Source organism: Lonchura striata, chromosome 32 (genome assembly GCF_046129695.1).
Source record: "Lonchura striata isolate bLonStr1 chromosome 32, bLonStr1.mat, whole genome shotgun sequence".
NCBI classification, from domain to species: Eukaryota; Metazoa; Chordata; class Aves; order Passeriformes; family Estrildidae; genus Lonchura; species Lonchura striata.
This window is the reverse complement of record NC_134634.1, coordinates 3,561,085-3,583,026: the sequence shown is the minus strand read 5'-3', so window position 1 is coordinate 3,583,026 and position 21,942 is coordinate 3,561,085. Positions and strand designations below refer to the sequence as shown.

General features: G+C 62.7%; 1 protein-coding gene across 2 annotated transcripts in view; it reads left to right on the top strand.

Moving 5' to 3' along the window:
• Positions 1–21,384, top strand: part of BMP1 (bone morphogenetic protein 1) — a 35,438-nt gene extending 14,054 nt beyond the window's left edge. The window contains exons 2-20 of one of the 2 annotated variants that reach the window (XM_077789255.1): positions 1,996–2,109; positions 2,187–2,330; positions 2,419–2,536; positions 3,147–3,325; positions 3,454–3,559; positions 3,918–4,042; positions 6,595–6,710; positions 8,503–8,605; positions 10,811–10,927; positions 11,001–11,146; positions 12,506–12,701; positions 12,780–12,905; positions 13,012–13,172; positions 15,493–15,673; positions 18,720–18,845; positions 18,922–19,049; positions 19,126–19,339; positions 20,417–20,667; positions 20,879–21,384. In XM_077789255.1, the coding sequence (XP_077645381.1) occupies positions 1,996–2,109; positions 2,187–2,330; positions 2,419–2,536; positions 3,147–3,325; positions 3,454–3,559; positions 3,918–4,042; positions 6,595–6,710; positions 8,503–8,605; positions 10,811–10,927; positions 11,001–11,146; positions 12,506–12,701; positions 12,780–12,905; positions 13,012–13,172; positions 15,493–15,673; positions 18,720–18,845; positions 18,922–19,049; positions 19,126–19,339; positions 20,417–20,667; positions 20,879–21,013 (2,786 nt within the window). In that variant the 3' untranslated portion in view covers positions 21,014–21,384. Of the gene's footprint in view, positions 1–1,995; positions 2,110–2,186; positions 2,331–2,418; positions 2,537–3,146; positions 3,326–3,453; positions 3,560–3,917; positions 4,043–6,594; positions 6,711–8,502; positions 8,606–10,810; positions 10,928–11,000; positions 11,147–12,505; positions 12,702–12,779; positions 12,906–13,011; positions 13,173–15,492; positions 15,674–17,990; positions 18,264–18,719; positions 18,846–18,921; positions 19,050–19,125; positions 19,340–20,416; positions 20,668–20,878 lie in introns of those variants that run through there. The other variant, XM_077789256.1, reaches the window with a different exon arrangement.
• Positions 21,385–21,942: the final 558 nt, after the last annotated feature.

Below are 21,942 nucleotides of genomic sequence, written 5' to 3'. Positions count from 1 at the left end.
GGGGCATCCATCCCGGCCCCGGGGCATCCATCCCGGCTCCGGGGCATCCCCACCGGCCCCGGGGCACCCCCGGCCCCATCGGGGTCCGCCGTGCCCCGTGCCCAGCCGCCTGCAACCACCGGGAAAAGCAGCCCCGCATCGCCGGGCTGGCGTGCCCGGCTCTCTCACGTCTCCCAAATCCCTCACAGATGGTTTCTATATCACTTGGCTCCGCCGGCGCTTGCTCGGCTCTCGGCGAGCTTAACTTTCCCTTGTCTTTCCACGCAGCTCTTGGCACGGGATGCTCGTCCTGCTGCCCGGCCCCGCTCCTCCCCCGCGCTGCCCGTTCGGACACGTCTCTCCCGGGCCCGGGGAGGGTGCGGGGAGGCCGGGCCCGGCCCCCGCCTCTGCTCTGCCCTCAAATTGCAGCCCGGCCGTGCCAGCCGCAGGTCGCTGCCAGCCAGGGGAGGTGCCGGCCTCGGCTTGTTTGCTCTTCCCTCGGCGCTGCCGCGGGTCTGCTCTCCACCCCGGAGCGTCCCGCGGTGGGATTCACCCACGGGTCAGCGCTGGGGACAGCCCCAAACCGCGGCGCTTTCGCCCCAAAAAGCTCCGCAGCGCCGCTGGAGCTCGGGGCCGTGGGAAGGGATGGGATCCACTCTGCTCCTCTGATGCCGTGGCTGCTCCTCTCACCCCGTGCCGGTTTTCTGCGCCTCTCCGGGTTATCCTGATTGTCCCGCCTTGCCTTCATCCTCAGCGGCTCTTTTGGGATCCATTTGCTGACCGCTCGGAGCGCGACCCTGGCTCCGCTCGCCCTCATCCCACCGCTGCCCGGCCCGAGGGCTGCCGAGGCCTGGGGGTTGCAGGCACCCTCCGCTCTCCCCAAAACTGCTGAGGAACCCCCAAAACTGCTGAGCAACCCCGACCTCCGGAGCCGCGGCCTGACCTCCGCCAGCCCCGGCGTCCCCGGGGCTCGGGTCGGCCAAGAACCGGGAGCCGCGCGTGTCCCGAGTCCCGGAGGAGGAGGAGGAGGAGGAGGAGGAGGAGGAGGAAGGGTTGTGAGCAGGGTTATATCCTCCAGCCCCGGGATGCTAAAAGGGGTTGGAGGGGGTGTCCCAACCCCGGTGTTTCCTCAGGAGCCGCCGCGTCCCCGGGGCTCGGGGCCGGCCGAGCACCGCGCGTGTCCCGAGTCCCGGAGGAGGAGGAGGAGGAGGATGAGGAGGAAGATTGTGAGCAGGGTTATGTCCTCCAGCCCCGGGATGCTAAAGGGGGTTGGAGGGGAGGTCCCGGCCCCGGCAGACGGCCGGCCCCGCTCCTGCGGGCGCTGGCGCAGCGGGAGCTTCCCGGCCCAGATGGCTCCGCTCGGCGCTGGCAAAGACTCCGAGGTCGCTGGTTGGAGCATCCCGGGGCTGCCGGAGCTCGCACCGGGCTGGGAGGCAAGAGCCAGGCAGGAAAGGGGTCCTAAAGCCAGAAAAATCGGGGGAAAGAAAGCTCCGTGCTGGCAGATGGCTCCGAGGTCGCTGGTTGGAGCATCCCGGGGCTGCCGGAGTTCGCACCGGGCTGGGGGGCAAGAGCCAGGCAGGAAAGGGGTCCTAAAGCCAGAAAAATCGGGGGAAAGAAAGCTCCGTGCTGGCAGATGGCTCCGAGGTCGCTGGTTGGAGCATCCCGGGGCTGCCGGAGCTCGCACCGGGCTGGGAGGCAAGAGCCAGGCAGGAAAATGGTCCTAAAGCCAGAAAAATCGGAGGAAAGAAAGGCGGTCTTGCAACACAAATAATAATAGAAACCCTAAGAAGTGATGGATGGCTTTGATGCGATCCAGATGTGAGAGCGGGGCTGGCTCCAGCTGCTGCGCAGCAGGGGGAGCCCGGCCAGCAGCACGCTCAGCTGAAGGAGAGAGAGGAGGAGGAGGGGGACGAGGAAGGGTTTGCCTTCATCTTCGGGGCTTGCCAGGCGTGGAGGGGCTGTGGAAAGGATTTGGGATCCACAAAGGAGGACCCACAGCTCCCCTTCCCCTCCCAGCCGCCTTCCTGGGTGACATCGCCCTGGACGAGGAGGACCTGCAGCTCTTCCAGGTGGAGCGGGTGGTGGACCTGGCCCGTCACACCATCACCCGCCTGCCCTCCAACTCCTCAGGTACCGCCGTGCCCCCGGCACCCCCTGCCCGCCTCCATCCCCGGGGGCCACCCTCGTTGACCCCCTCATCCCCACAGGCAGCAACGCCACCGTCGCCCGGCCGGGCCACACCGGGCACCGGGGCCGGCAGCGGGCACGGAGCCGCCGCGCCGCCACGTCCCGGCCCGAGCGAGTGTGGCCGGACGGGGTCATCCCCTACGTGATCAGCGGCAACTTCAGCGGTGAGTGCCAGCTGACCCAGGGGTGCCCAACCCCGCCGTGCCTCAGTTTCCCCGCCGCGCTGACCCCCCGCTCGCCGCCCCTCCGCAGGCAGCCAGCGAGCCATCTTCCGGCAGGCCATGCGCCACTGGGAGAAGCACACTTGTGTCACCTTCCTGGAGCGCAACGACGAGGACAGCTACATCGTGTTCACCTACCGGCCCTGCGGGTGCGTCCCCGGGCTGCTCCGGGGGTTCGGGGCTGGGTTTTGGGGGGGGATCCGGGAGTTTGGGGTCCAGGAGGGGCCGGAGCTCGGCGCTCGCCGCCGGGGGATGAGGTCGGTGGCGCGGCACCAGCCCGGGCTTGCAGCGGGGCGGGCGCCAAAGGAAACAGGGGTTTGGACGAGCTCAGCATCTTCACACGTCGGGGCAGGGCCCTGGCCGAGCAGATGGTGGGGAGGAGGAGGATTTCCCCGGGAATGGGAGCCCCTGCGTGGGTGCAAACCCTGAGCCAGGTCCAGCATGCAGGGCTGGAGCAGCTCAGCTGCAGGGCAGGGGCAGGGGTGGCTCCAGGGAGCTGGGTGGGCACCCATGGGAGAAGGGGCACGGCATCCGGGGCTGGCGCAGCCATGCCGTGCCGTGCCACCCCGTGCCAGCGGCTGAGCTCTCCTGGTTTCCAGGCAGAGCTGAGGCTGGAGCTCCTCACTGGGGCAGGATGGATGAAGTTCTGTGTCGGGGTGATTCCCACACCCCCAACGTTTTGTGGGACCCCTGCCCTGATACCCCAGGGTGGGGAACACCGGGATGAGAGCTGGGAATCCCCTGCTTCCTCCCCTCCAGGTGCTGCTCCTACGTGGGTCGCCGAGGAGGGGGACCCCAGGCCATCTCCATCGGCAAAAACTGCGACAAATTCGGCATCGTGGTGCACGAGCTGGGCCACGTCATCGGCTTCTGGCACGAGCACACGCGCCCCGACCGGGATGACCACGTCTCCATCATCCGGGAGAACATCCAGCCAGGTGGGGACGAGCTTCCCCCCTCCTCCTCCTCCTCCTCCTCCTCCTCCTCCTCTTCTTCTTCATCCCTGCGGTGGGGTGCTGCCGAAATCGGGGTCCCCCTGGCAGAGCCCCCGTCCTGGCCTCCACAGGGCAGGAATACAACTTCCTCAAGATGGAGCCGGAGGAGGTGGAGTCGCTGGGGGAGACCTACGACTTCGACAGCATCATGCACTACGCCAGGAACACCTTCTCCAGGTACGGCCCCGGGGTGTCCCCCGCTGTCCCCTCACATCCTGGGGACAAGGACACAGTGGCCCAACCCCTGAGGATGGCTACCAGCTGTGGATGGGGTTAATTCCCTCCAAAAATGATTTCCATTGGCATTCTGAGTGGGATGAAACCCCTTCCCGGAGCAGGGAATCGCTGTCCCCGCGGCGCTCAACTCCACTGGGGACACGTCCCCGCTGACTCACCGCCCCGCAAGCTTTAATTAGCCAAGCTGCTTTAATTAGCCAGGCTGTTTTAATTAGCCAGGCTGTTTTTAGCATCCTTCCCTGGTGTTGAGGCCGCAGGGTTGGTGATCCCCACCCGGCTCATCCCTCTCCTGCCCCAGGGGCATCTTCCTGGACACCATCCTGCCCAAATACGACGTGAACGGCGTCCGCCCCGCCATCGGCCAGAGGACGCGGCTCAGCAAAGGTGACATCGCCCAGGCCCGCAAGCTCTACCGCTGCCCAGGTGAGTGCCACCACCCCGAGGGCACGCCGAGCCCGGCGGAGCAGCCCCGGGCTTGTATTTCCCGGGAAACCCTCGGGAAACGGGAATCTTGGCAAATCTTCATCCCGAATCTCGGCGAAAGCGGCGTCATCCCGGGTGGATTCCCTGTTCCCGGTGGTTTCGGGGTCCTCGCCGCTGTGGGATTCTCTAAAGAGCGCTCGAGGTGGTTTTCTCCACCTCGGGGTGGCACTTTGGGGGGCTGTGAGGAGAATCTGCCTCTGTGAGGGTGTCCTTGGCTGCCCTCTCTTGCCGTTCCTCCGAGAAAAGAGCATCCCCCCGGAGCGTTGTGCCAAAAAATCCTCCCTAGAGCCTCTTCTTGGAGCAGCCTTCAAAAAATCCTCCAAAAGCATCCCCAAAAATAATCTCCCAAAGAAATCGCCCAAAAAGCATCCAGCAAAGAACATCCAGCAAAAAAATCTCCCAAAGAAATGCCCCAAAAAGCATCCAGCAAAGAACATCCCCCAAAGAAATCCCACAAATAAATCCTCCGGAGAAATCCCCCAAAAAAATCCCCAAAGAAACCCCCCAAAGAAACCCCCCAAAGAAATCCCCCGGAGAAATCCCCCGGAGAAATCCCCCAAAAAGCACTCCTGCCCAGAGCAGCTCCCAAGAACACACCCCAAGAGCATTCCCCAAAAAAATCCTTCAAGAGCATCCTACAAAGAGCGTCTCCCAAAAAAAAATCCCCCAAAAAATCCTTCAAAGAGCATCTCCCAAAAAAAATGTCCCAAAAAATCCTACAAAGAGAGTCTCCCAAAAAACTCTTGAAAAATCCTTCAAAGAGCGTCTCCCCCCAGATCCTCCTCCAAGAACATCCCCCAAAAAAGCCTTCAAAGAGCATCTCCCAAAAACATCTCCCAAAAAATCCTTCAAAGAGCATCTCCCCAGAGAATTCCTACAAGAGAATCCTTCAAGGGAAAAGCATCACCCCAAAAAATCCTTCAAAGAGCATCTCCCAAAAAAAAGTCCCAAAAAATCCTTCAAAGAGAGTCTCCCAAAAAACTCTTGAAAAATCCTTCAAAGAGCGTCTCCCCCCAGATCCTCCTCCAAGAACATCCCCCAAAAAATCCTTCAAAGAGCGTCTCCCCAGAGAATTCCTACAAGAGAATCCTTCAAGGGAAAAGCATCACCCAAAAAAATCCTTCAAAGAGCATCTCCCAAAAAAAAACTCTTGAAAAATCCTACAAAGAGCGTCTCCCCCCAGATCCTCCTGCAAAGCATCCCCCAAAAAATCCTTCGAAGAGCGTCTCCCCCCAGATCCTCCTGCAAGAGCATCCCCCAAAAAAGCCTTCAAAGAGCGTCTCCCAAAAAAATCTCCCAAAAAATCCTTCAAAGAGCATCTCCCAAAAAAAAAAGTCCCAAAAAATCCTTCAAAGAGCGTCTCCCCCCAGATCCTCCTGCAAAGCATCCCCCAAAAAATCCTTCAAAGAGCATCTCCCAAAAACATCTCCCAAAAAATCCTTCCAAGAGCATCTACAAGAGAATCCTTCCAGGGAAAAGCATCCCCCCAGAGGATCTTCCAAGACCATCCCCCTGACAAATCCCCCAAAAACCATTCCCCAGGAGCATCCTCCGGGATCAGAGCATCCCCTGAGCGCATCCCCCGGCCGCAGACCCCCCTGGGGGATCGGAGCCTCCTCCGGGAGCTTTTTCCAGCCCAGCCCGGCCCCGCAGCGGGGTTTGGATGCGGTGGGACGCGGGACGGGACATCCCGATCCCATCGGAGCTCTCGAAATCCGCCGCGGGGCTGGAGCGGGTGGCGAGCGGAGCTCCGCTGTCACCTGGCAGGGCTCTGGGAGTGGGACTGCCAGCGGTGGCATTGTCGCAGGCTGGGGACGGGGGTGGCTGGCACCAGTGCCCGCGGCTGCAGGCGCGTGTTCCGCGGCCGTGCTGCCAACATCTGCAAGGAGTTTGGCTCCCGCGCTCTCCCCGCTTAATTCCAGCCGCTAATTAACAGCCTGGAAGAGGAAAAACCTTTGGCAGGGGCCCCGCGGCTGTGCCGCCTTCAGGGGAGCAGGAAAAGCGATTCGTTTGGAGCAAAGGGAAAATAAAACAAAAAAGGGAAAAAGCCCCTCCCGAAAAAGCTTCACGAGTGTCCCCACTTCGAGGAGGGGGGAAAAAGCAGCGAGTTCAGCTTTCGAGCGGATTTTTTGGCACCGTTTCACCTTCCGAGCGGCAGGGTGGGCACGGGGGGCGGCCGCCTCGGCGCCCCGAGAGCCGCGGGAGCCGTGCGGCTTCCAGACGGGCCAGCTCCCGGGAAACCCTCCCGGAGCTGGCCCCGGAGCACGGCCCGGGGCTCCGGCAGCGCCCCTGCCCCGCCGGCCGCGGCCCCGAGGGGTGCCAGGAGCCGGGAGCCCTCCAGGGAGGGATGGGGATGGCGCTGATCCGTTTTATTTTCCGGGAATTCGGGTGGGGGAAAAGGCGCTGGGGATGGGGGTGAAGGCAGCGATGCCCTTCCTGCTGCTGGGGGTTTCTCCTGAGGGGTCTGAACCCCAAATTTTCGCCCTCTGCAGCCTGTGGGGAGACGCTCCAGGACAGCCAGGGCAACTTCTCCTCGCCGGAATTCCCCAATGGATACTCGGCGCACATGCACTGCGTCTGGAGGATCTCGGTGACCCCCGGAGAGAAGGTGCTGACTGCTGGGGTGTCCCGGGCCCCAGCACCCTTCCAGCCCTGTTTTGGGGTGTCCCAGCACCCTCCCAGCCCTGTTTTGGGTGTCCCGGGTCCCAGCATCCTCCCAGCCCTGTTTTTGGGGTATCCCAGCACCCTCCCAGCCCTGTTTTTGGGGTTTTCCAGGTCCCATCATCCTCCCTGCCCTGTTTTGGGGTGTCCCTGCACCCTCCCAGCCCTGTTTTGGGGTATCCCAGCACCCTCCCAGCCCTGTTTTTGGGGTTTCCCAGGTCCCATCATCCTCCCTGCCCTGTTTTGGGGTGTCCCTGCACCCTCCCAGCCCTGTTTTGGGGTGTCCCAGCACCCTCCCAGCCCTGTTTTTGGGGTTTCCCGGGTCAGCACCTCCCAGCCCTGTTTTGGGGTGTCCCGGGTCCCAGCACCCTCCCAGCCCTGTTTTGGGGTGTCCCAGCATCCTCCCAGCCCTGTTTTTGGGGTGTCCCGGTTCCCAGCACCCTCCCAGCCCTGTTTTGGGGTGTCCCGGGTCCCAGCACCCTCCCAGCCCTGTTTTGGGGTGTCCCAGCACCCTCCCAGCCCTGTTTTGGGGTGTCCCGGGTCCCAGAACCCCCCCAGCCCTGTTTTGGGGTATCCCAGCACCCTCCCAGCCCTGTTTTTGGGGTTTCCCAGGTCCCAGCACCCTCCCAGCCCTGTTTTGGGATGTCCTGAGTCCCAGCACCCTCCCAGCCCTGTGTTGGGGTGTCCCGGGTCCCAGAACCCCCCCAGCCCTATTCTGGGGTGTCCCAGCACCCTCCCAGCCCTGTTTTTGGGGTTTCCCAGGTCCTAGCACCCTCCCAGCCCTGTTTTGGGGTGTCCCAGCACCCTCCCAGCCCTGTTTTGGGGTGTCCCGGGTCCCAGAACCCCCCCAGCCCTGTTCTGGGGTGTCCCAGCATCCTCCCAGCCCTGTTTTGGGGTGTCCCAGCACCCTCCCAGCCCTGTTTTGGGGTGTCCCGGGTCCCAGCACCCTCCCAGCCCTGTTTTGGGGTGTCCCAACATCCCCCCAGGCCTGTTTTTGGGGTGTCCCAGCACCCTCCCAGCCCTGTTTTTGGGGTTTCCCAGGTCCTAGCACCCTCCCAGCCCTGTTTTGGGGTGTCCCAGCACCCTCCCAGCCCTGTTTTGGGGGTTTCCCAGGTCCCATCATCCTCCCTGCCCTGTTTTGGGGTGTCCCAGCATCCTCCCAGCCCTGTTTTGGGGTGTCCCGGGTCCCAGAACCCCCCCAGCCCTGTTCTGGGGTGTCCCAGCATCCTCCCAGCCCTGTTTTGGGGTGTCCCAGCATCCTCCCATCCCTGTTTTGGGGTGTCCCGGTTCCCAGCACCCTTCCAGCCCTGTTTTGGGGTGTCCCAGGTCCCAGCATCCTCCCAGCCCTGTTTTGGGGTGTCCCTGCACCCTCCCAGCCCTGTTTTGGGGTGTCCCAGGTCCCAGCACCCTCCCTGCCCTGTTTTGGGGTGTCCCTGCACCCTCCCAGCCCTGTTTTGGGGTTTCCCAGGTCCCAGCCCTGTTTTGGGGTGTCCCAGCATTCTCCCAGCCCGGTTTTGGGGTGTCCCAGCACCCTCCCAGCCCTGTTTTGGGGTGTCCCAGCATTCTCCCAGCCCGGTTTTGGGGTGTCCCAGCACCCTCCCAGCCCTGTTTTGGGGTGTCCGGGGTACCATCACCCCGCTGTGGGGTGGGATGCTCGGGGCAGAGCAGGTCTGGGCTCCCCGGCAGATGGGGCGCGGGGGGATCTCACCCCACGCTCTTCCCGCTCCTGCCGCCCTCAGATCATCCTGAATTTCACCACCCTGGACCTCTACCGAAGCCGGCTGTGCTGGTACGACTACGTGGAGGTGAGAGACGGGTTCTGGAGAAAGGCCACGCTGCGAGGTAACAACCGCGGGCCTCCCGCCCGCTCCTCCCGCCCGCCGGGGCCGCCCCGGGGCCGGCAGCGGGGCCGGGGGATCCCCTCTGCCCCTCTCCTGCTGTCCCAAAATCCTGGGGAGGGGGGAAGGACCCCCCCAGAGGGGTTGTGGAGGTGGATGGAGCTCCCAGTTTAGCCCCCAGCAGTGAGAGCAGGCTGGGGGATCCGGCCGGCTGGCACAACTCTCCTCGGGGAGTGCCGGGGTCCTGGTGCCACCCCGAGGAGCTGGGTGTTCCCCGGGGAGACTCCAGGATCACAGTCCCACCCTGAGGAGCTGGGTGTTCTCCAGGGAGATTCCAGGATCCCAGTCCCACCCTGAGGAGCTGGGTGTTCCCCAGGGAGATTCCAGGATCCCAGTCTCGTCCCTGTGATGTTCCCCCGGGAGACTCCAGGATCCCAGTCCCACCCCGAGGAGCTGGGTGTTCTCCAGGGAGATTCCAGGATCCCAGTCCCATCCCTGTGATGTTCCCCCAGGAGACTCCAGGATCCCAGTCCCATCCCTTTGGTGTTCCCCAGGGAGATTCCAGGATCCCAGTCTCGTCCCTGTGATGTTCCCCCAGGAGACTCCAGGATCCCAGTCCCATCCCTGTGGTGTTCCCCAGGGAGATTCCAGGATCCCAGTCCCACCCTGAGGAGCTGGATGTTCTCCAGGGAGACTCCAGGATCCCATTCCCGTCCCTGTGATGTTCCCCAGGGAGATTCCAGTTCCCAGTCCCATCCCTGTGATGTTCCCCAGGGAGATTCCAGGATCCCAGTCCCATCCTTGTGGTGCTCCCCAGGGAGATTCCAGGATCCCAGTCCCATCTTTGTGGTGCTCCCCAGGAACATTCCAGGATCCCAGTCCTGTCACTGTGGTGCTCCCCAGGAAGATTCCAGGATCCCAGTCCCATCCCTGTGATGTTCCCCAGGGAGATTCCAGGATCCCAGTCCCATCCTTGTGGTGCTCCCCAGGGAGATTCCAGGATCCCAGTCCCATCCCCACGAGCTGGGTGCTCCCCAGGGAGATTCCGGGATCCCAGTCCCGTCCCCACGAGCTGATGTTCCCCAAATCCCAGGATTCCCAAGTCCCCTGGAATCACCAGTGGGAGTGAAACAGCCGGAAAAGCCGGAGGGGAGCAGGGAGAAGCCTTTGGCTTTAGGCTGGAAAGGGGAGCGGGGCACCAGGAGGAAGTGGAGGTGACCAAGAGGAGGTGGAAGTGAGGAAGAGGAGGTGGAAGTGAGGAAGAGGAGATAGCGGTGAAGAAGAGGAGGTGGCAGTGAGGAAGAGGAGATAGCGGTGAGGAAGAGGAAATAACAGTGAGCAAGAGGAGGCGGTGAGGAAGAGGAGATGGTGAGGAAGAGGAGATAATGGTGAGGAAAAGGAGATAGCAGTGAGGAAGAGGATGTGGCAGTGAGGAAGAGGAGATAGCAGTGATGAAGAGGAGATGACAGTAGGGAAAAGGAGGTGGCAGTGAGAAAGACGAGATGGTGAGGAAGAGGAGATGGCAGTGAGGAAGAGGAGATAACGGTGCAGAAAAGGAGGTGGCAGTGAGGAAGAGGAGATAACAGTGAGGAAGAGGAGATAGCGGTGAAGGAGGTGGCAGTGAGGAAGAAGAGATAGCGGTGATGAAGAGGAGGTGGCGGTGAGGAAGAGGAGGTGGTGGTGAGGAAGAGGAGGTGGCAGTAGGGAAAAGGAGGTGGCAGTGGGGAAGAGGAGATAACGGTGAGGAAGAGGAGATAACGGTGAGGAAGAGGAGATAACAGTGAGGAAGAGGAGATAACGGTGAGGAAGAGGAGATAACGGTGAGGAAGAGGAGGCGGCGGTGAGGAAGAGGAGATAGGAGCAAGGAAGAGGAGATAACAGTGAGCAAGAGGAGATAATGGTGAGGAAGAGGAGATGGCAGTGAGGAAGAGGAGATAACGGTGAGGAAGAGGAGGTGGAAGTGGGGAAGAGCAGATGATGAGGAAGAGGAGGTGGCAGTGGGGAAGAGGAGATAATGGTGAGGAAGAGGAGATAATGGTGAGGAAGAGGAGATAACGGTGAGGAAGAGGAGATAATGGTGAGGAAGAGGAGATAGCGGTGAGGAAGAGGAGATAACGGTGAGCAAGAGGAGGCGGCGGCGAGCAGGAGGAGGCGGCGGTGAGGAAGAGGAGGCTCCAGCACGGCAGCCCCAGCCCGCCTTCCTCCCCAGGCAGGTTCTGCGGGAACAAGCTGCCCGAGCCCATCATCTCCACCGACAGCCGCCTCTGGGTGGAGTTCCGCAGCAGCAGCAACTGGGTGGGCAAAGGTTTCTTCGCCGTCTACGAAGGTAAGGGGGGATCCGGGGGGCTCGGGGGGTGCCGGGGGGCTCGGGGGGCTCAGGGTGCTCCCCTCCCTTCCAGCCATCTGCGGGGGGGACGTCAGGAAGGACAACGGGCACATCCAGTCGCCCAACTACCCCGACGACTATCGGCCCAGCAAGGTGTGCGTGTGGAGAATCACCGTGTCCGAGGGCTACCACGTGGGACTGACCTTCCAGTCCTTCGAGGTGGGTCCGAGTCCTCCGCCGAGAATGGGGAGGGGTCGTCTCCTCATGCCGTGCCTCAGTTTCCCCACGCGACAGGGGCGGGGAAGGGTTTGGGGGTGCTGGGATGGAACCACCCCCGGTTCTGTGGGGTGGGAAGGGTTCGGGGGTGCTGGGATGGAACCACCCCTGGTTGTGTGGGGCAGAAAGGGTTTGGGGGTGCTGGGATGGAACCACCCCCGGTTCTGTGGGGCAGGAAGGGTTTGGGGGTGCTGGGATGGAACCACCCCCGGTTCTGTGGGGCAGGGAAGGGTTTGGGGGTGCTGGGATGGAACCACCCCCGGTTCTGTGGGGCAGGAAGGGTTTGGGGGTGCTGGGATGGAACCACCCCCGGTTGTGTGGGGTAGGGAGGGTTTGGGGGTGCTGGGATGGAACCACCCCTGGTTCTGTGGGGCAGGGAGGGTTTGGGGGTGCTGGGATGGAACCACCCCTGGTTCGGTAGGATGGGAAGGGTTTGGGGGTGCTGGGATGGAACCACCCCTGGTTCTGTGGGGCAGGGAAGGGTTTGGGGGTGCTGGGATGGAACCACCCCTGGTTCGGTAGGGTGGGAAGGGTTTGGGGGTGCTGGGATGGAACCACCCCCGGTTCTGTGGGGCGGGGAAGGGTTTGGGGGTGCTGGGATGGAACCACCCCCGGTTCAGTGGGAAAAGGTCTCCGAGCGTAGAGAGAAACTCGAATTTTCCAGGCTTCGTTCTGGGGAAATGTTGGGAGAAAATCCGAGGGAAGAACGAGGAACAATTCTTGTCTTCGCTCGCTGCGCGCGCGTGCAGCTTGTTTAAGCCAAGGGTGGTTTCCTCATTAGCCAACGGTGATGGAGTTTTAATTAAAGAACCGATCAGGTCAACATGTAACGAATTGAGATATAGAAGAACAATGGGTTTTTAATAACGACTATTGACCAGCCTTCTTATATTAATTATTGGAGGATAATCAGGTCAACACATAGCAAACTAAGATATAAAAGAACAATGGGTTTTTAATAACAATTATTGACCAGCCTATTTATATTAATTATTGGGGGCTAATCAGGTGAACACGTAGCGAGCTAAGATATAAAAAATGGGGTGTTTAATAACGATTATTGACCAGCCTTCTTCTATTAATTATTGGGGGCTGAACAGGTCAACATCTAACAAACTGAGATATAAAAAACAATGGGTTTTTTAATAACGATTATTGACCAGCCTTCTTATGTTAATTATTGGGGGCTAAACAGGTCAACACGTAGCGAGCTAAGATATAAAAAATGGGTTTTTTAATGGAGATTATTGACCAGCCGATTTATCTTAATTACTGGGGGTTGTCTGTTGTTCCCCCCGCCAGATTGAGCGCCACGACAGCTGCGCCTACGACTACCTGGAGATCCGCGACGGCAGCAGCGACTCGAGCAGCCTCATCGGCCGCTACTGCGGCTACGACAAACCCGACGACATCAAGAGCACCTCCAACAAGCTCTGGATGAAATTCGTCTCCGACGGCTCCATCAACAAGGCCGGCTTCGCCGTCAACTTCTTCAAAGGTTTTTTTGGGGTGCTCCGGGGGGTCTCTGGGGGGGTTCGCAGCCCCCTGGCCGCTCACAACCCCCTGCCTTGCCCAGAGATGGACGAGTGCTCCCGGCCCAACAACGGCGGCTGCGAGCAGCGCTGCGTCAACACCCTGGGCAGCTACAAGTGTGCCTGCGACCCCGGCTACGAGCTGGCGGCCGACAAGCGCCGCTGCGAGGGTGAGCGTCCCCCCCGAGACCACCCCCCCACCCCAAAAATCCCCTCGGCGCGCCCCTCGCCGCGACCCCGCGGAGGTGACGGGCGCTGCGTGGTGCCGCCCTGCAGCCGCCTGCGGAGGTTTCCTCACCAAGCTCAACGGCTCCATCACCAGCCCGGGCTGGCCCAAGGAGTATCCCCCCAACAAGAACTGCATCTGGCAGCTGGTGGCCCCCACCCAGTACCGCATCTCCCTCCAGTTCGATTTCTTCGAGACCGAGGGCAACGATGTGAGTCTGGGGGGGCAGCGTCCCTCTGCGCCGCCATGCCGCCCCCGATGCCGCCGGTGCCTCCCAGGGTGGTACCGCCGTGTCCCCAGCCCCAAAACCCCATTTCCCAGCCCCCAAACCCCATTTCCCAGCCCCAAAACCCCATTTCCCAACCCCAAAACCCCATTTCCCAGCCCCAAAACCCCATTTCCCATCCCCAAAACCCCATTTCCCAGCCCCAAAACCCCATTTCCCAGCCCCAAAACCCCATTCCCCAGCCCCAAAACCCCATTCCCCAGCCCCAAAACCCCATTTCCCAGCCCCAAAACCCCATTTCCCAACCCCAAAACCCCATTTCCCAGCCCCAAAACCCCATTTCCCATCCCCAAAACCCCATTTCCCAGCCCCAAAACCCCATTTCCCAGCCCCAAAACCCCATTTCCCAACCCCAAAACCCCATTCCCCAGCCCCAAACCCAACCCCAGGGTGGCACCGCCGTGTCCCCAGCCCCAAAACCCCATTCCCCAGCCCCAAAACCCCATTCCCCAGCCCCAAAACCCCATTTCCCCAGCCCCAAAACCCCATTCCCCAGCCCCAAACCCCACCCCGGGGTGGCATCGCCGTGTCCCCAGCCCCAAAACCCCATTTCCCAACCCCAAAACCCCATTCCCCAGCCCCAAAACCCCATTCCCCAGCCCCAAAACCCCATTTCCCATCCCCAAAACCCCATTTCCCAGCCCCAAACCCCATTTCCCAGCCCCAAAACCCCATTTCCCATCCCCAAAACCCCATTCCCCAGCCCCAAAACCCCATTTCCCAGCCCCAAAACCCCATTTCCCATCCCCAAAACCCCATTTCCCCAGCCCCAAACCCCACCCCGGGGTGGCACCGCCGTGTCCCCAGCCCCAAAACCCCATTTCCCAGCCCCCAAACCCCATTTCCCAGCCCCAAAACCCCATTCCCCAGCCCCAAAACCCCATTTCCCAGCCCCAAAACCCCATTTCCCAGCCCCAAAACCCCATTTCCCAGCCCCAAAACCCCATTTCCCAGCCCCAAAACCCCATTTCCCAACCCCAAGACCCCATTCCCCAGCCCCAAAACCCCATTTCCTAGCCCCAAAACCCCATTTCCCAGCCCCAAAACACCCCCCCGGGGTGGCACCGCCGTGTCCCCAGCCCCAAAACCCCATTTCCCAACCCCAAAACCCCATTCCCCAGCCCCAAAACCCCATTCCCCAGCCCCAAAACCCCATTTCCCAGCCCCAAAACCCCATTCCCCAGCCCCAAAACCCCATTTCCCATCCCCAAAACCCCATTCCCCAGCCCCAAAACCCCATTCCCCAGCCCCAAAACCCCATTCCCCAGCCCCAAAACCCCATTTCCCAGCCCCAAAACCCCATTCCCCAGCCCCAAAACCCCATTCCCCAGCCCCAAAACCCCATTCCCCAGCCCCAAACCCACCCCCAGGGTGGCACCGCCGTGTCCCCAGCCCCAAAACCCCATTTCCCAGCCCCAAAACCCCATTTCCCAACGCCAAAACCCCATTCCCCAGCCCCAAAACCCCATTCCCCAGCCCCAAAACCCCATTTCCCAGCCCCAAAACCCCATTTCCCATCCCCCAAACCCCATTCCCCAGCCCCAAAACCCCATTTCCCAGCCCCAAAACCCCATTTCCCAGCCCCAAAACCCCATTCCCCAGCCCCAAAACTCCATTTCCCAGCCCCAAAACCCCATTTCCCATCCCCAAAACCCCATTCCCCAGCCCCAAAACCCCATTTCCCAGCCCCAAAACCCCATTCCCCAGCCCCAAAACCCCATTTCCTAGCCCCAAAACCCCATTTCCCAGCCCCAAAACCCCATTCCCCAGCCCCAAAACCCCATTTCCTAGCCCCAAAACCCCATTTCCCAGTCCCAAAACACCCCCCGGGGTGGCACCGCCGTGTCCCCAGCCCCAAAACCCCATTTCCCAACGCCAAAACCCCATTCCCCAGCCCCAAAACCCCATTCCCCAGCCCCAAAACCCCATTCCCCAGCCCCAAAACCCCATTTCCCAGCCCCAAAACCCCATTCCCCAGCCCCAAAACCCCATTCCCCAGCCCCAAAACCCCATTCCCCAGCCCCAAACCCACCCCCAGGGTGGCACCGCCGTGTCCCCAGCCCCAAAACCCCATTTCCCAGCCCCAAAACCCCATTTCCCAACGCCAAAACCCCATTCCCCAGCCCCAAAACCCCATTCCCCAGCCCCAAAACCCCATTTCCCAGCCCCAAAACCCCATTCCCCAGCCCCAAACCCCACCCCGGGGTGGCACCGCCGTGTCCCCAGCCCCGTGTCACCTGCCCAGGTGTGCAAATACGACTTCGTGGAGGTGCGCAGCGGGCTCACGGCCGACTCCAAGCTGCACGGGAAGTTCTGCGGCGCCGAGAAGCCCGACGTCATCACCTCCCAGTACAACAACATGAGGATCGAGTTCAAGTCCGACAACACCGTCTCCAAAAAGGGCTTCAAAGCCCATTTTTTCTCAGGTACAGCTGCCCGGCCCCGGCGTGGGCGTCCCCCGGCCTCGCTCACCCAGCCAGCCCCCCCTGCACCCCCAAACCGCCGCTAACGCTTCCCTCGCCCACGCCGGGGGTGCAGCCCCCGGTGCCAAAACCCTCCAGCCACAGGCAGCCTGGCTGGCAGCGAATTTTTGGGGGGTTTTCTCCTCTTTTGGGGAACAATCGGCTCCTACTTCAGCTCTAGGGGTGCTCTCAGGGGCTCCCCAAATGGCGTGGGGATGCTGGGCTCCTGCTGGGGGACAGGGATGTGCTCGGCCCCGGGTGCTGCACCCCTCGGGTGGCGTTCCCGGGGTGGGGGGACGGTGACACCCCGCTCCGCTGCTGCTGCTCCCCGCTCCGCTGCACGGCCGCCGGCTCCCTCCGCTTCCCGGGCGGGGCGCTCCGCGGGGCGATCCCTCCTCCCAAAAAAACCATCCCCTGCCTCTCTCCCTGTCCGCTCTCCTCTCCCGGGCCACCCCGCCAGGAGCCCGCGTCGCCTTGGGATGGGTTTTGTGGGGAGGGATGGGGACACGGAGCGCAACGCTGGATGCAGCCGGGGCCGGCCCCGGGCTGGGGGCTGCCACCGGGCGTGGCACAGTGCCCTGGACACGATGCCAGCTGTGAGAGACCCGCAGCACCCACCGTGAGCCTCCCGCTGGCCGCTTTTGAGCCGCCCGGCTGCGGGAGCGGCGTCCCCCGGAGGCGCCGGGGATCTCCCGGAGCCGCAGAGCCCCGCGGGCCGGGCATCGAGTGTCTTTGCTTTATCTGTTTAATTAAAACCAAGGCGAGTAGGGCGGCCCAGGGGGCCCAGCCGTCGGGAGCCGGCACCCTCCACAAAGCGATTCCTCGGGGAAGCCCGGCGGCCGAACGGGACCACGGGGCAGCCGGGTGAGTCCCCCCCGGAGCACTTCGGGCTCCTTCCCGGTCCCCTTTTCCCTCTTTTTCCTCACCCCGCCGGGATGTGCGCTGACAATAGACCACCAAACCCTCTCCTCCGCCTTCCCCCGCTCAGGTCTCGGGTTTTCCCGGCAGCAGGAGCACCCTGGAGGACTTGGCCACAGCGGGGTCCCTCCTCTGGTCCCTCCGGGGTTGCTCCCCGGGCAAAGCCTCTGCCGTGCGGCCCCTTTTTGGCCGCGGAGGGTCCCCGCGCTCCGGACGAGCCCCGTCCCTCGGTGCCTCGGGCAGCCCGGCCGTCTGGGCGCCCGTTTTTCCCCGCTGAAGACGTGACCCCTTCCTCCTCCTCCTCCTCCTCCTTCTCCTCCTCCTCCTCCTCCTCCTCCTGGCGGCCCGGGGCTCCGTCGGCTCGCGCGTTAAGGATGCGCATTCCGCCCGGGAATCCGCCACGGTGTCGGCATCCAGGTACGTCCCGCGGCCCTCGGCCGAGCCCCGCCCGGCGCTGGGGGGTCCGCAGCGGGGGGAGAGGCGCTGCCGGGGGGCTGCGGGGCGCTGAGCAGCCCGGAGCCGTCGGATGCCCTCGGGGGAGAATGGTGAGCGCACGGCAGGTGCCGGGTGGCGGCGGGCGAGCAAGCCGGTTGGAATAAAGGATTGCTGAAAAGACGCCGAGCCGCCGGGCTTCTTTCCGCTGCCAACTCTCTCCTGCTCTTGTCCCTCCGTCCCGCCAGCTCCCCCCGCGGCGCTGGAGCTGCTCCGAGCCCAGAAGCCCCTTCCCGACCCCCAAAAGGGCCTTTCCGCCTCGCTTCCTCCTCCCTCAGGCCGAGGAGACGCCAGGTTACAGCCTCGGCTTGAGAGGCGGCCGGGGGTCGAGGGGGCCGGGGCAGGACCCCCTCGCCCTGGCTCCAGGAGGGATCCCGGCTGTTCTCCAGCATCGCTGGGAGCTCGGAGCGGGACGCTGGGGCTCCGGTGCCGGCTTGCTGCTGCCTTCCCTCCCCAAAACACCGCCCCGCGGGCAGGGCGAGCGAGGGGCAGCGATGGGACCTGGAGGGGTCTTTTGGGGGGGCTCGGGGAGGAGCTGACCGGCGCTGGGGAGCTCGGGCAGCGCTGCGGGGTCAATCCGGCCAGCTCGGGGTGACGCCAAACCCCTCCACCGCCGCTCCGACACCCCTAGGAAGCCACCCAAAGCCCACCCTCATCCTCCCGGAGCCAGCCTCGTGCCCCCTGCTCTTCCTCCTCCTCCTCCTCCTCCTCCTCGCAGAGCCGCTCGCCCCGGCCGCGGAGGGGCTCCCCGGGGGTCCCCTCGCTGCTGCTTCCCCCCGGCTGCCGCTCCGCATGGCCCCGCCGCCCCCGGCCCCGCCGCCCCCCGCTCCCCCCAGCGCTCCCCCCCTTTTCTCTCCCTCTCTCTTCGCAGAGAAGAAGCAGCAGCTGCAGCCCCCGAAATCTCGCCCGCCCGGCCTGAAGTTCCGCATGCAGAAGCGGCCGCGGGGCCCCTCCTGAGCCTCTCCGTCCTCTCCGTCTTTCTCAGGAACGCCGCGGCCCCGGAGCCGTGCGGGAGCACGGTGGGACCGAGCCGAGCCGAGCCGTGCTGCCGGCCCCGGCAGCCTTTTGCTTGACAGAACTGGTTGTTGACCTTATTTTTATAATTTTTTAAATATTTTTTTCCTTTTTTTTTTTTTTTTTTTTTTTGGTTCTAAGCACCCCACCCCCTTGGTTTTGTCATTGACCAGCTGACCTTGTTTGTTCTTTTTTTTTTTGGTTTTTATTTTTCCTCTCCCCCCTCCTCAATTTTTACCGTGTCTGTGACATTTCCTATCGATGAGTAAAGAGGGACTCCCGCGTCCTGGTCTTTCTTGCGCACCTTTGGTTGTCACTGTGTGTTTTTCTGCCTCCTCCCCCCCAGTCCGTCCTGGCAGCAGGTAATGGTGGCACCCATGGGTGAGCCCACGGGAGAGGAGGAGCCGTCCCATCCCCGCGGGGGCTGGGGGCTGCTGGAGCTGCTGGAGCTGCTTGCTGCTGCCCGGGGGCGCTTGCTTGGCTGGAGGGGAGCAGGAATTTGGGGGGTGGCTGGGGTTGGGGGGATGGAATTACACCATTCCAAACTTTCCCAACCCGCTCAGGGATCCCCTCTGCTCTCTCCCAGACAAGGATGAGTGTTCCAAGAACAACGGCGGCTGCCAGCACGAGTGCCTCAACTCCTTCGGCAGCTACGAGTGCCAGTGCCGCAGCGGCTTCGTGCTGCACGACAACAAGCACGACTGCAAGGAAGGTGGGTCCAGCCCGCTCCCCGTTCCCTTGGGAACATCCCTCCCACCCCTCCGTGACCCTCCTGGCCCTCCCGGCAGCTGGCTGTGACCACAAGGTGACATCCACCTCGGGGAGCATCACCAGCCCCAACTGGCCCGATAAATACCCCAGCAAGAAGGAGTGCACCTGGGCCATCAGCACCACGCCGGGCCACCGCATCAAGCTGGTAGGGCTTGCTTGGGGGGTGGAGGGCGCTGGGGTCTCCTTCTGCCGAGCTTCCACCTCACCCAGGAGCTCCGCAGACCTTCTCGGAGCTGGACGTGGAGGCGCAGCAGGAATGTACCTACGACCACCTGGAGATCTTCGACGGGAAGGACGCCAAGGCGCCGGCGCTCGGCCGCTTCTGCGGGGCCAAGGAGCCCGAGCCCGTCGTCTCCTCGGGCAACAAGATGTTCCTCAAGTTTGTGTCTGATAACTCCATCCAGAAGAAGGGATTTGAGGCCACTCACAGCACGGGTACCGCCGTGGGGTGGGGAAATGGGGTTTTGGGGTGGGGGGACAAAGTGAGCGCCCCTAAAGCCCGGCTTGTCCCACAGTGTGTGGGGCCAGGTGTGTTCTGGGGTGGGGAAATGGGGTTTTTGGGGTGGGGAGACAGTGTGAGTGCCCCTAAACCTCGGCCAGGTGTGTCCTGGGGTGGGGAAGTGGGGTTTTGGGATTGGGGGAAAACATGAGTGCCCCTAAACCCCAGCTTCTCCCACAGTGTGTGGGGCCAGGTGTGTCGTGGGGTGGGGAAATGGGGTTTTGGGGTTGGGGGGAAAGCATGAGCGCCCCTAAACCCCAGCTTGTCCCACAGTGTGCAGGGGCCAGGTGTGTTATGGGGCTAGGAAATGGGGTTTTGGGGTAGGGGGACAGACTGAACGCCCCTAAACCACAGCTTCTCCCCAAGTATGCAGGGGCCAGGTGTGTTTTGGGGTGGGGAAATTGGGTTTGGGGTATGGGGGACAGCAGGAGCACCCCTAAACCTCAGCTTCTCCCACTGTGTGAGGGGGCCAGGTGTGTTGTGGGGCTGGGAAACTGGGTTTTGGGATTGGGGGACAGCGTGAGTGCCCCTAAACCTCAGCTTCTCCCACAGTGTGCAGGGCCAGGTGTGTTTTGGGGTGGGAAATTGGGTTTGGGGTATGGGGGACAGCAGGAGCACCCCTAAACCCCGGCTTCTCCCCAAGTATGCGGGGCCAGGTGTGTTGTGGGGCTGGGAAATTGGGTTTTGGGGTGTGGGGACAGACTGAGCACCCCTAAACCCCGGCTCCTCCCGCAGTGGGCAGGGCCCAGGTGTGTTTTGGGGTGGGAAATTGGGTTTTGGGGTTGGGGGGACAGACTGAGCATCCCTAAACCCCCGCTCCTCCCGCAGTGGGCAGGGCCCAGGTGTGTTTTGGGGTGGGAAATTGGGTTTTGGGGTGTGGGGACAGTGTGAGCACCCCTAAACCCCCGCTCCTCCCGCAGTGGGCAGGGCCCAGGTGTGTTTTGGGGTGGGAAATTGGGTTTTGGGGTTGGGGGGACAGACTGAGCACCCCTAAACCCCTGCTCCTCCCGCAGTGTGCGGGGGCCAGGTGCGTGCCGAGGTGAAGACCAAGGACCTGTATTCCCACGCCCAATTTGGGGACAACAACTACCCGGGGGGCTCGGACTGCGAGTGGGTGATCATGGCCGAGGAGGGCTTCGGCGTGGAGCTCATCTTCCAGACCTTCGAGATCGAGGAGGAGGCCGACTGCGGCTACGACTACATGGAGCTCTTCGACGGCTACGACGGCACCGCCCCGCGCCTCGGCCGCTTCTGCGGCTCCGGGGTGAGCTTGGCACCGAGGGGGCACAGGGTGGGCTGGGCGGAGGGGCGAGGAGCGAGGGCGCAGGGTGATGGGTGAGGCAGAGCGGCGAGGAGAAATCCCCGCGGGGAGTTTGGTCTGGCGTGGCGATTCCCAGCCGAAACGGGCGCAAAGATTCCCACCCGTTTTTCGGGGTGCCCGGGGATCTGAGCGGTGCCACCCTCACCCCCTGCAGCCCCCCGAGGAGGTGTACTCGGCCGGAGACTCGGTGATGATCCGCTTCCACTCTGACGACACCATCAACAAGAAGGGTTTCCACCTTCGCTACACCAGCACCAAGTTCCAGGACACGCTGCACACGAGGAAATGAGGGCCGGGGGTCCCGGCCCCGCCGCGGGCAGGGGAGGAGGAGGAGGAGGAGGAGGAGGAGGAGGAGGAGGAGGAAGAGGAGGGCAGGGAGGACGCCCCGCACAGACTGCACGGAGGAGGAGCACACAGCCAACCTCAGCACTCAAGACACGCTCGCACGGGGCCCCGGGGCTCCCGTGGGGCACAGGGGGGGTCCCCGCTGGCAGCCGCCCACCCCGGTGCTGGGGGGGGGCCGAGCAGGACCCGCTGCCCTCCCCTGGCCCGGCCAAAGCTCTGAATGTACAAACCAGTAACCGGGAAGAGCCCAAAACACACACACACAAGGTGCTGTCTCTCTCTTGTACCCGTGAAATAAATACCCTTGTACTTGGAGCGGGGGCAGCCCCGGCCTCTTTGCTTCCAGCCCAGCAGAACAGCCCCCAAAATGGGGCTGGAATGGGGGGAAAGCAGCCAGGACCCTGCACGGACCAAAATCTTAAGGGAGGAGCCCCATCCTTGGGGGCTGATGGAAAACAGGAATTAAAGCCAAGGAGCAGCCCCCAAAATGGGGCTGGCTGGGGGGGAAGCAGCCAGAACCATGCAGGGATCCCAATCCTAAGGAAGGAGCCCCATCCTTGGGGGCTGATGGACAAGAACAGGAATTCCAGCCCAGCAGAACAGCAAAACAACCCCCAAAATGGGGCTGGATAGGGGGGAAAGCAGCCAGGACCCTGCACGGACCCAAATCTTAAGGGAGGATCTCCGTCCTTGGGGGCTGATGGAGCAGAACAGGAATTCCAGCCCAGCAGAACAGCAAAAAGCCCCCAAAATGGGGCTGGACTGGGGGGAAAGCAGCCAGGACCCTGCACAGACCCAAATCCTAAAGGAGGAGCCCCATCCTTGGGGTTCCGATGGAGCAGAACAGGAATTCCAGCCCAGCAGAACAGCAAA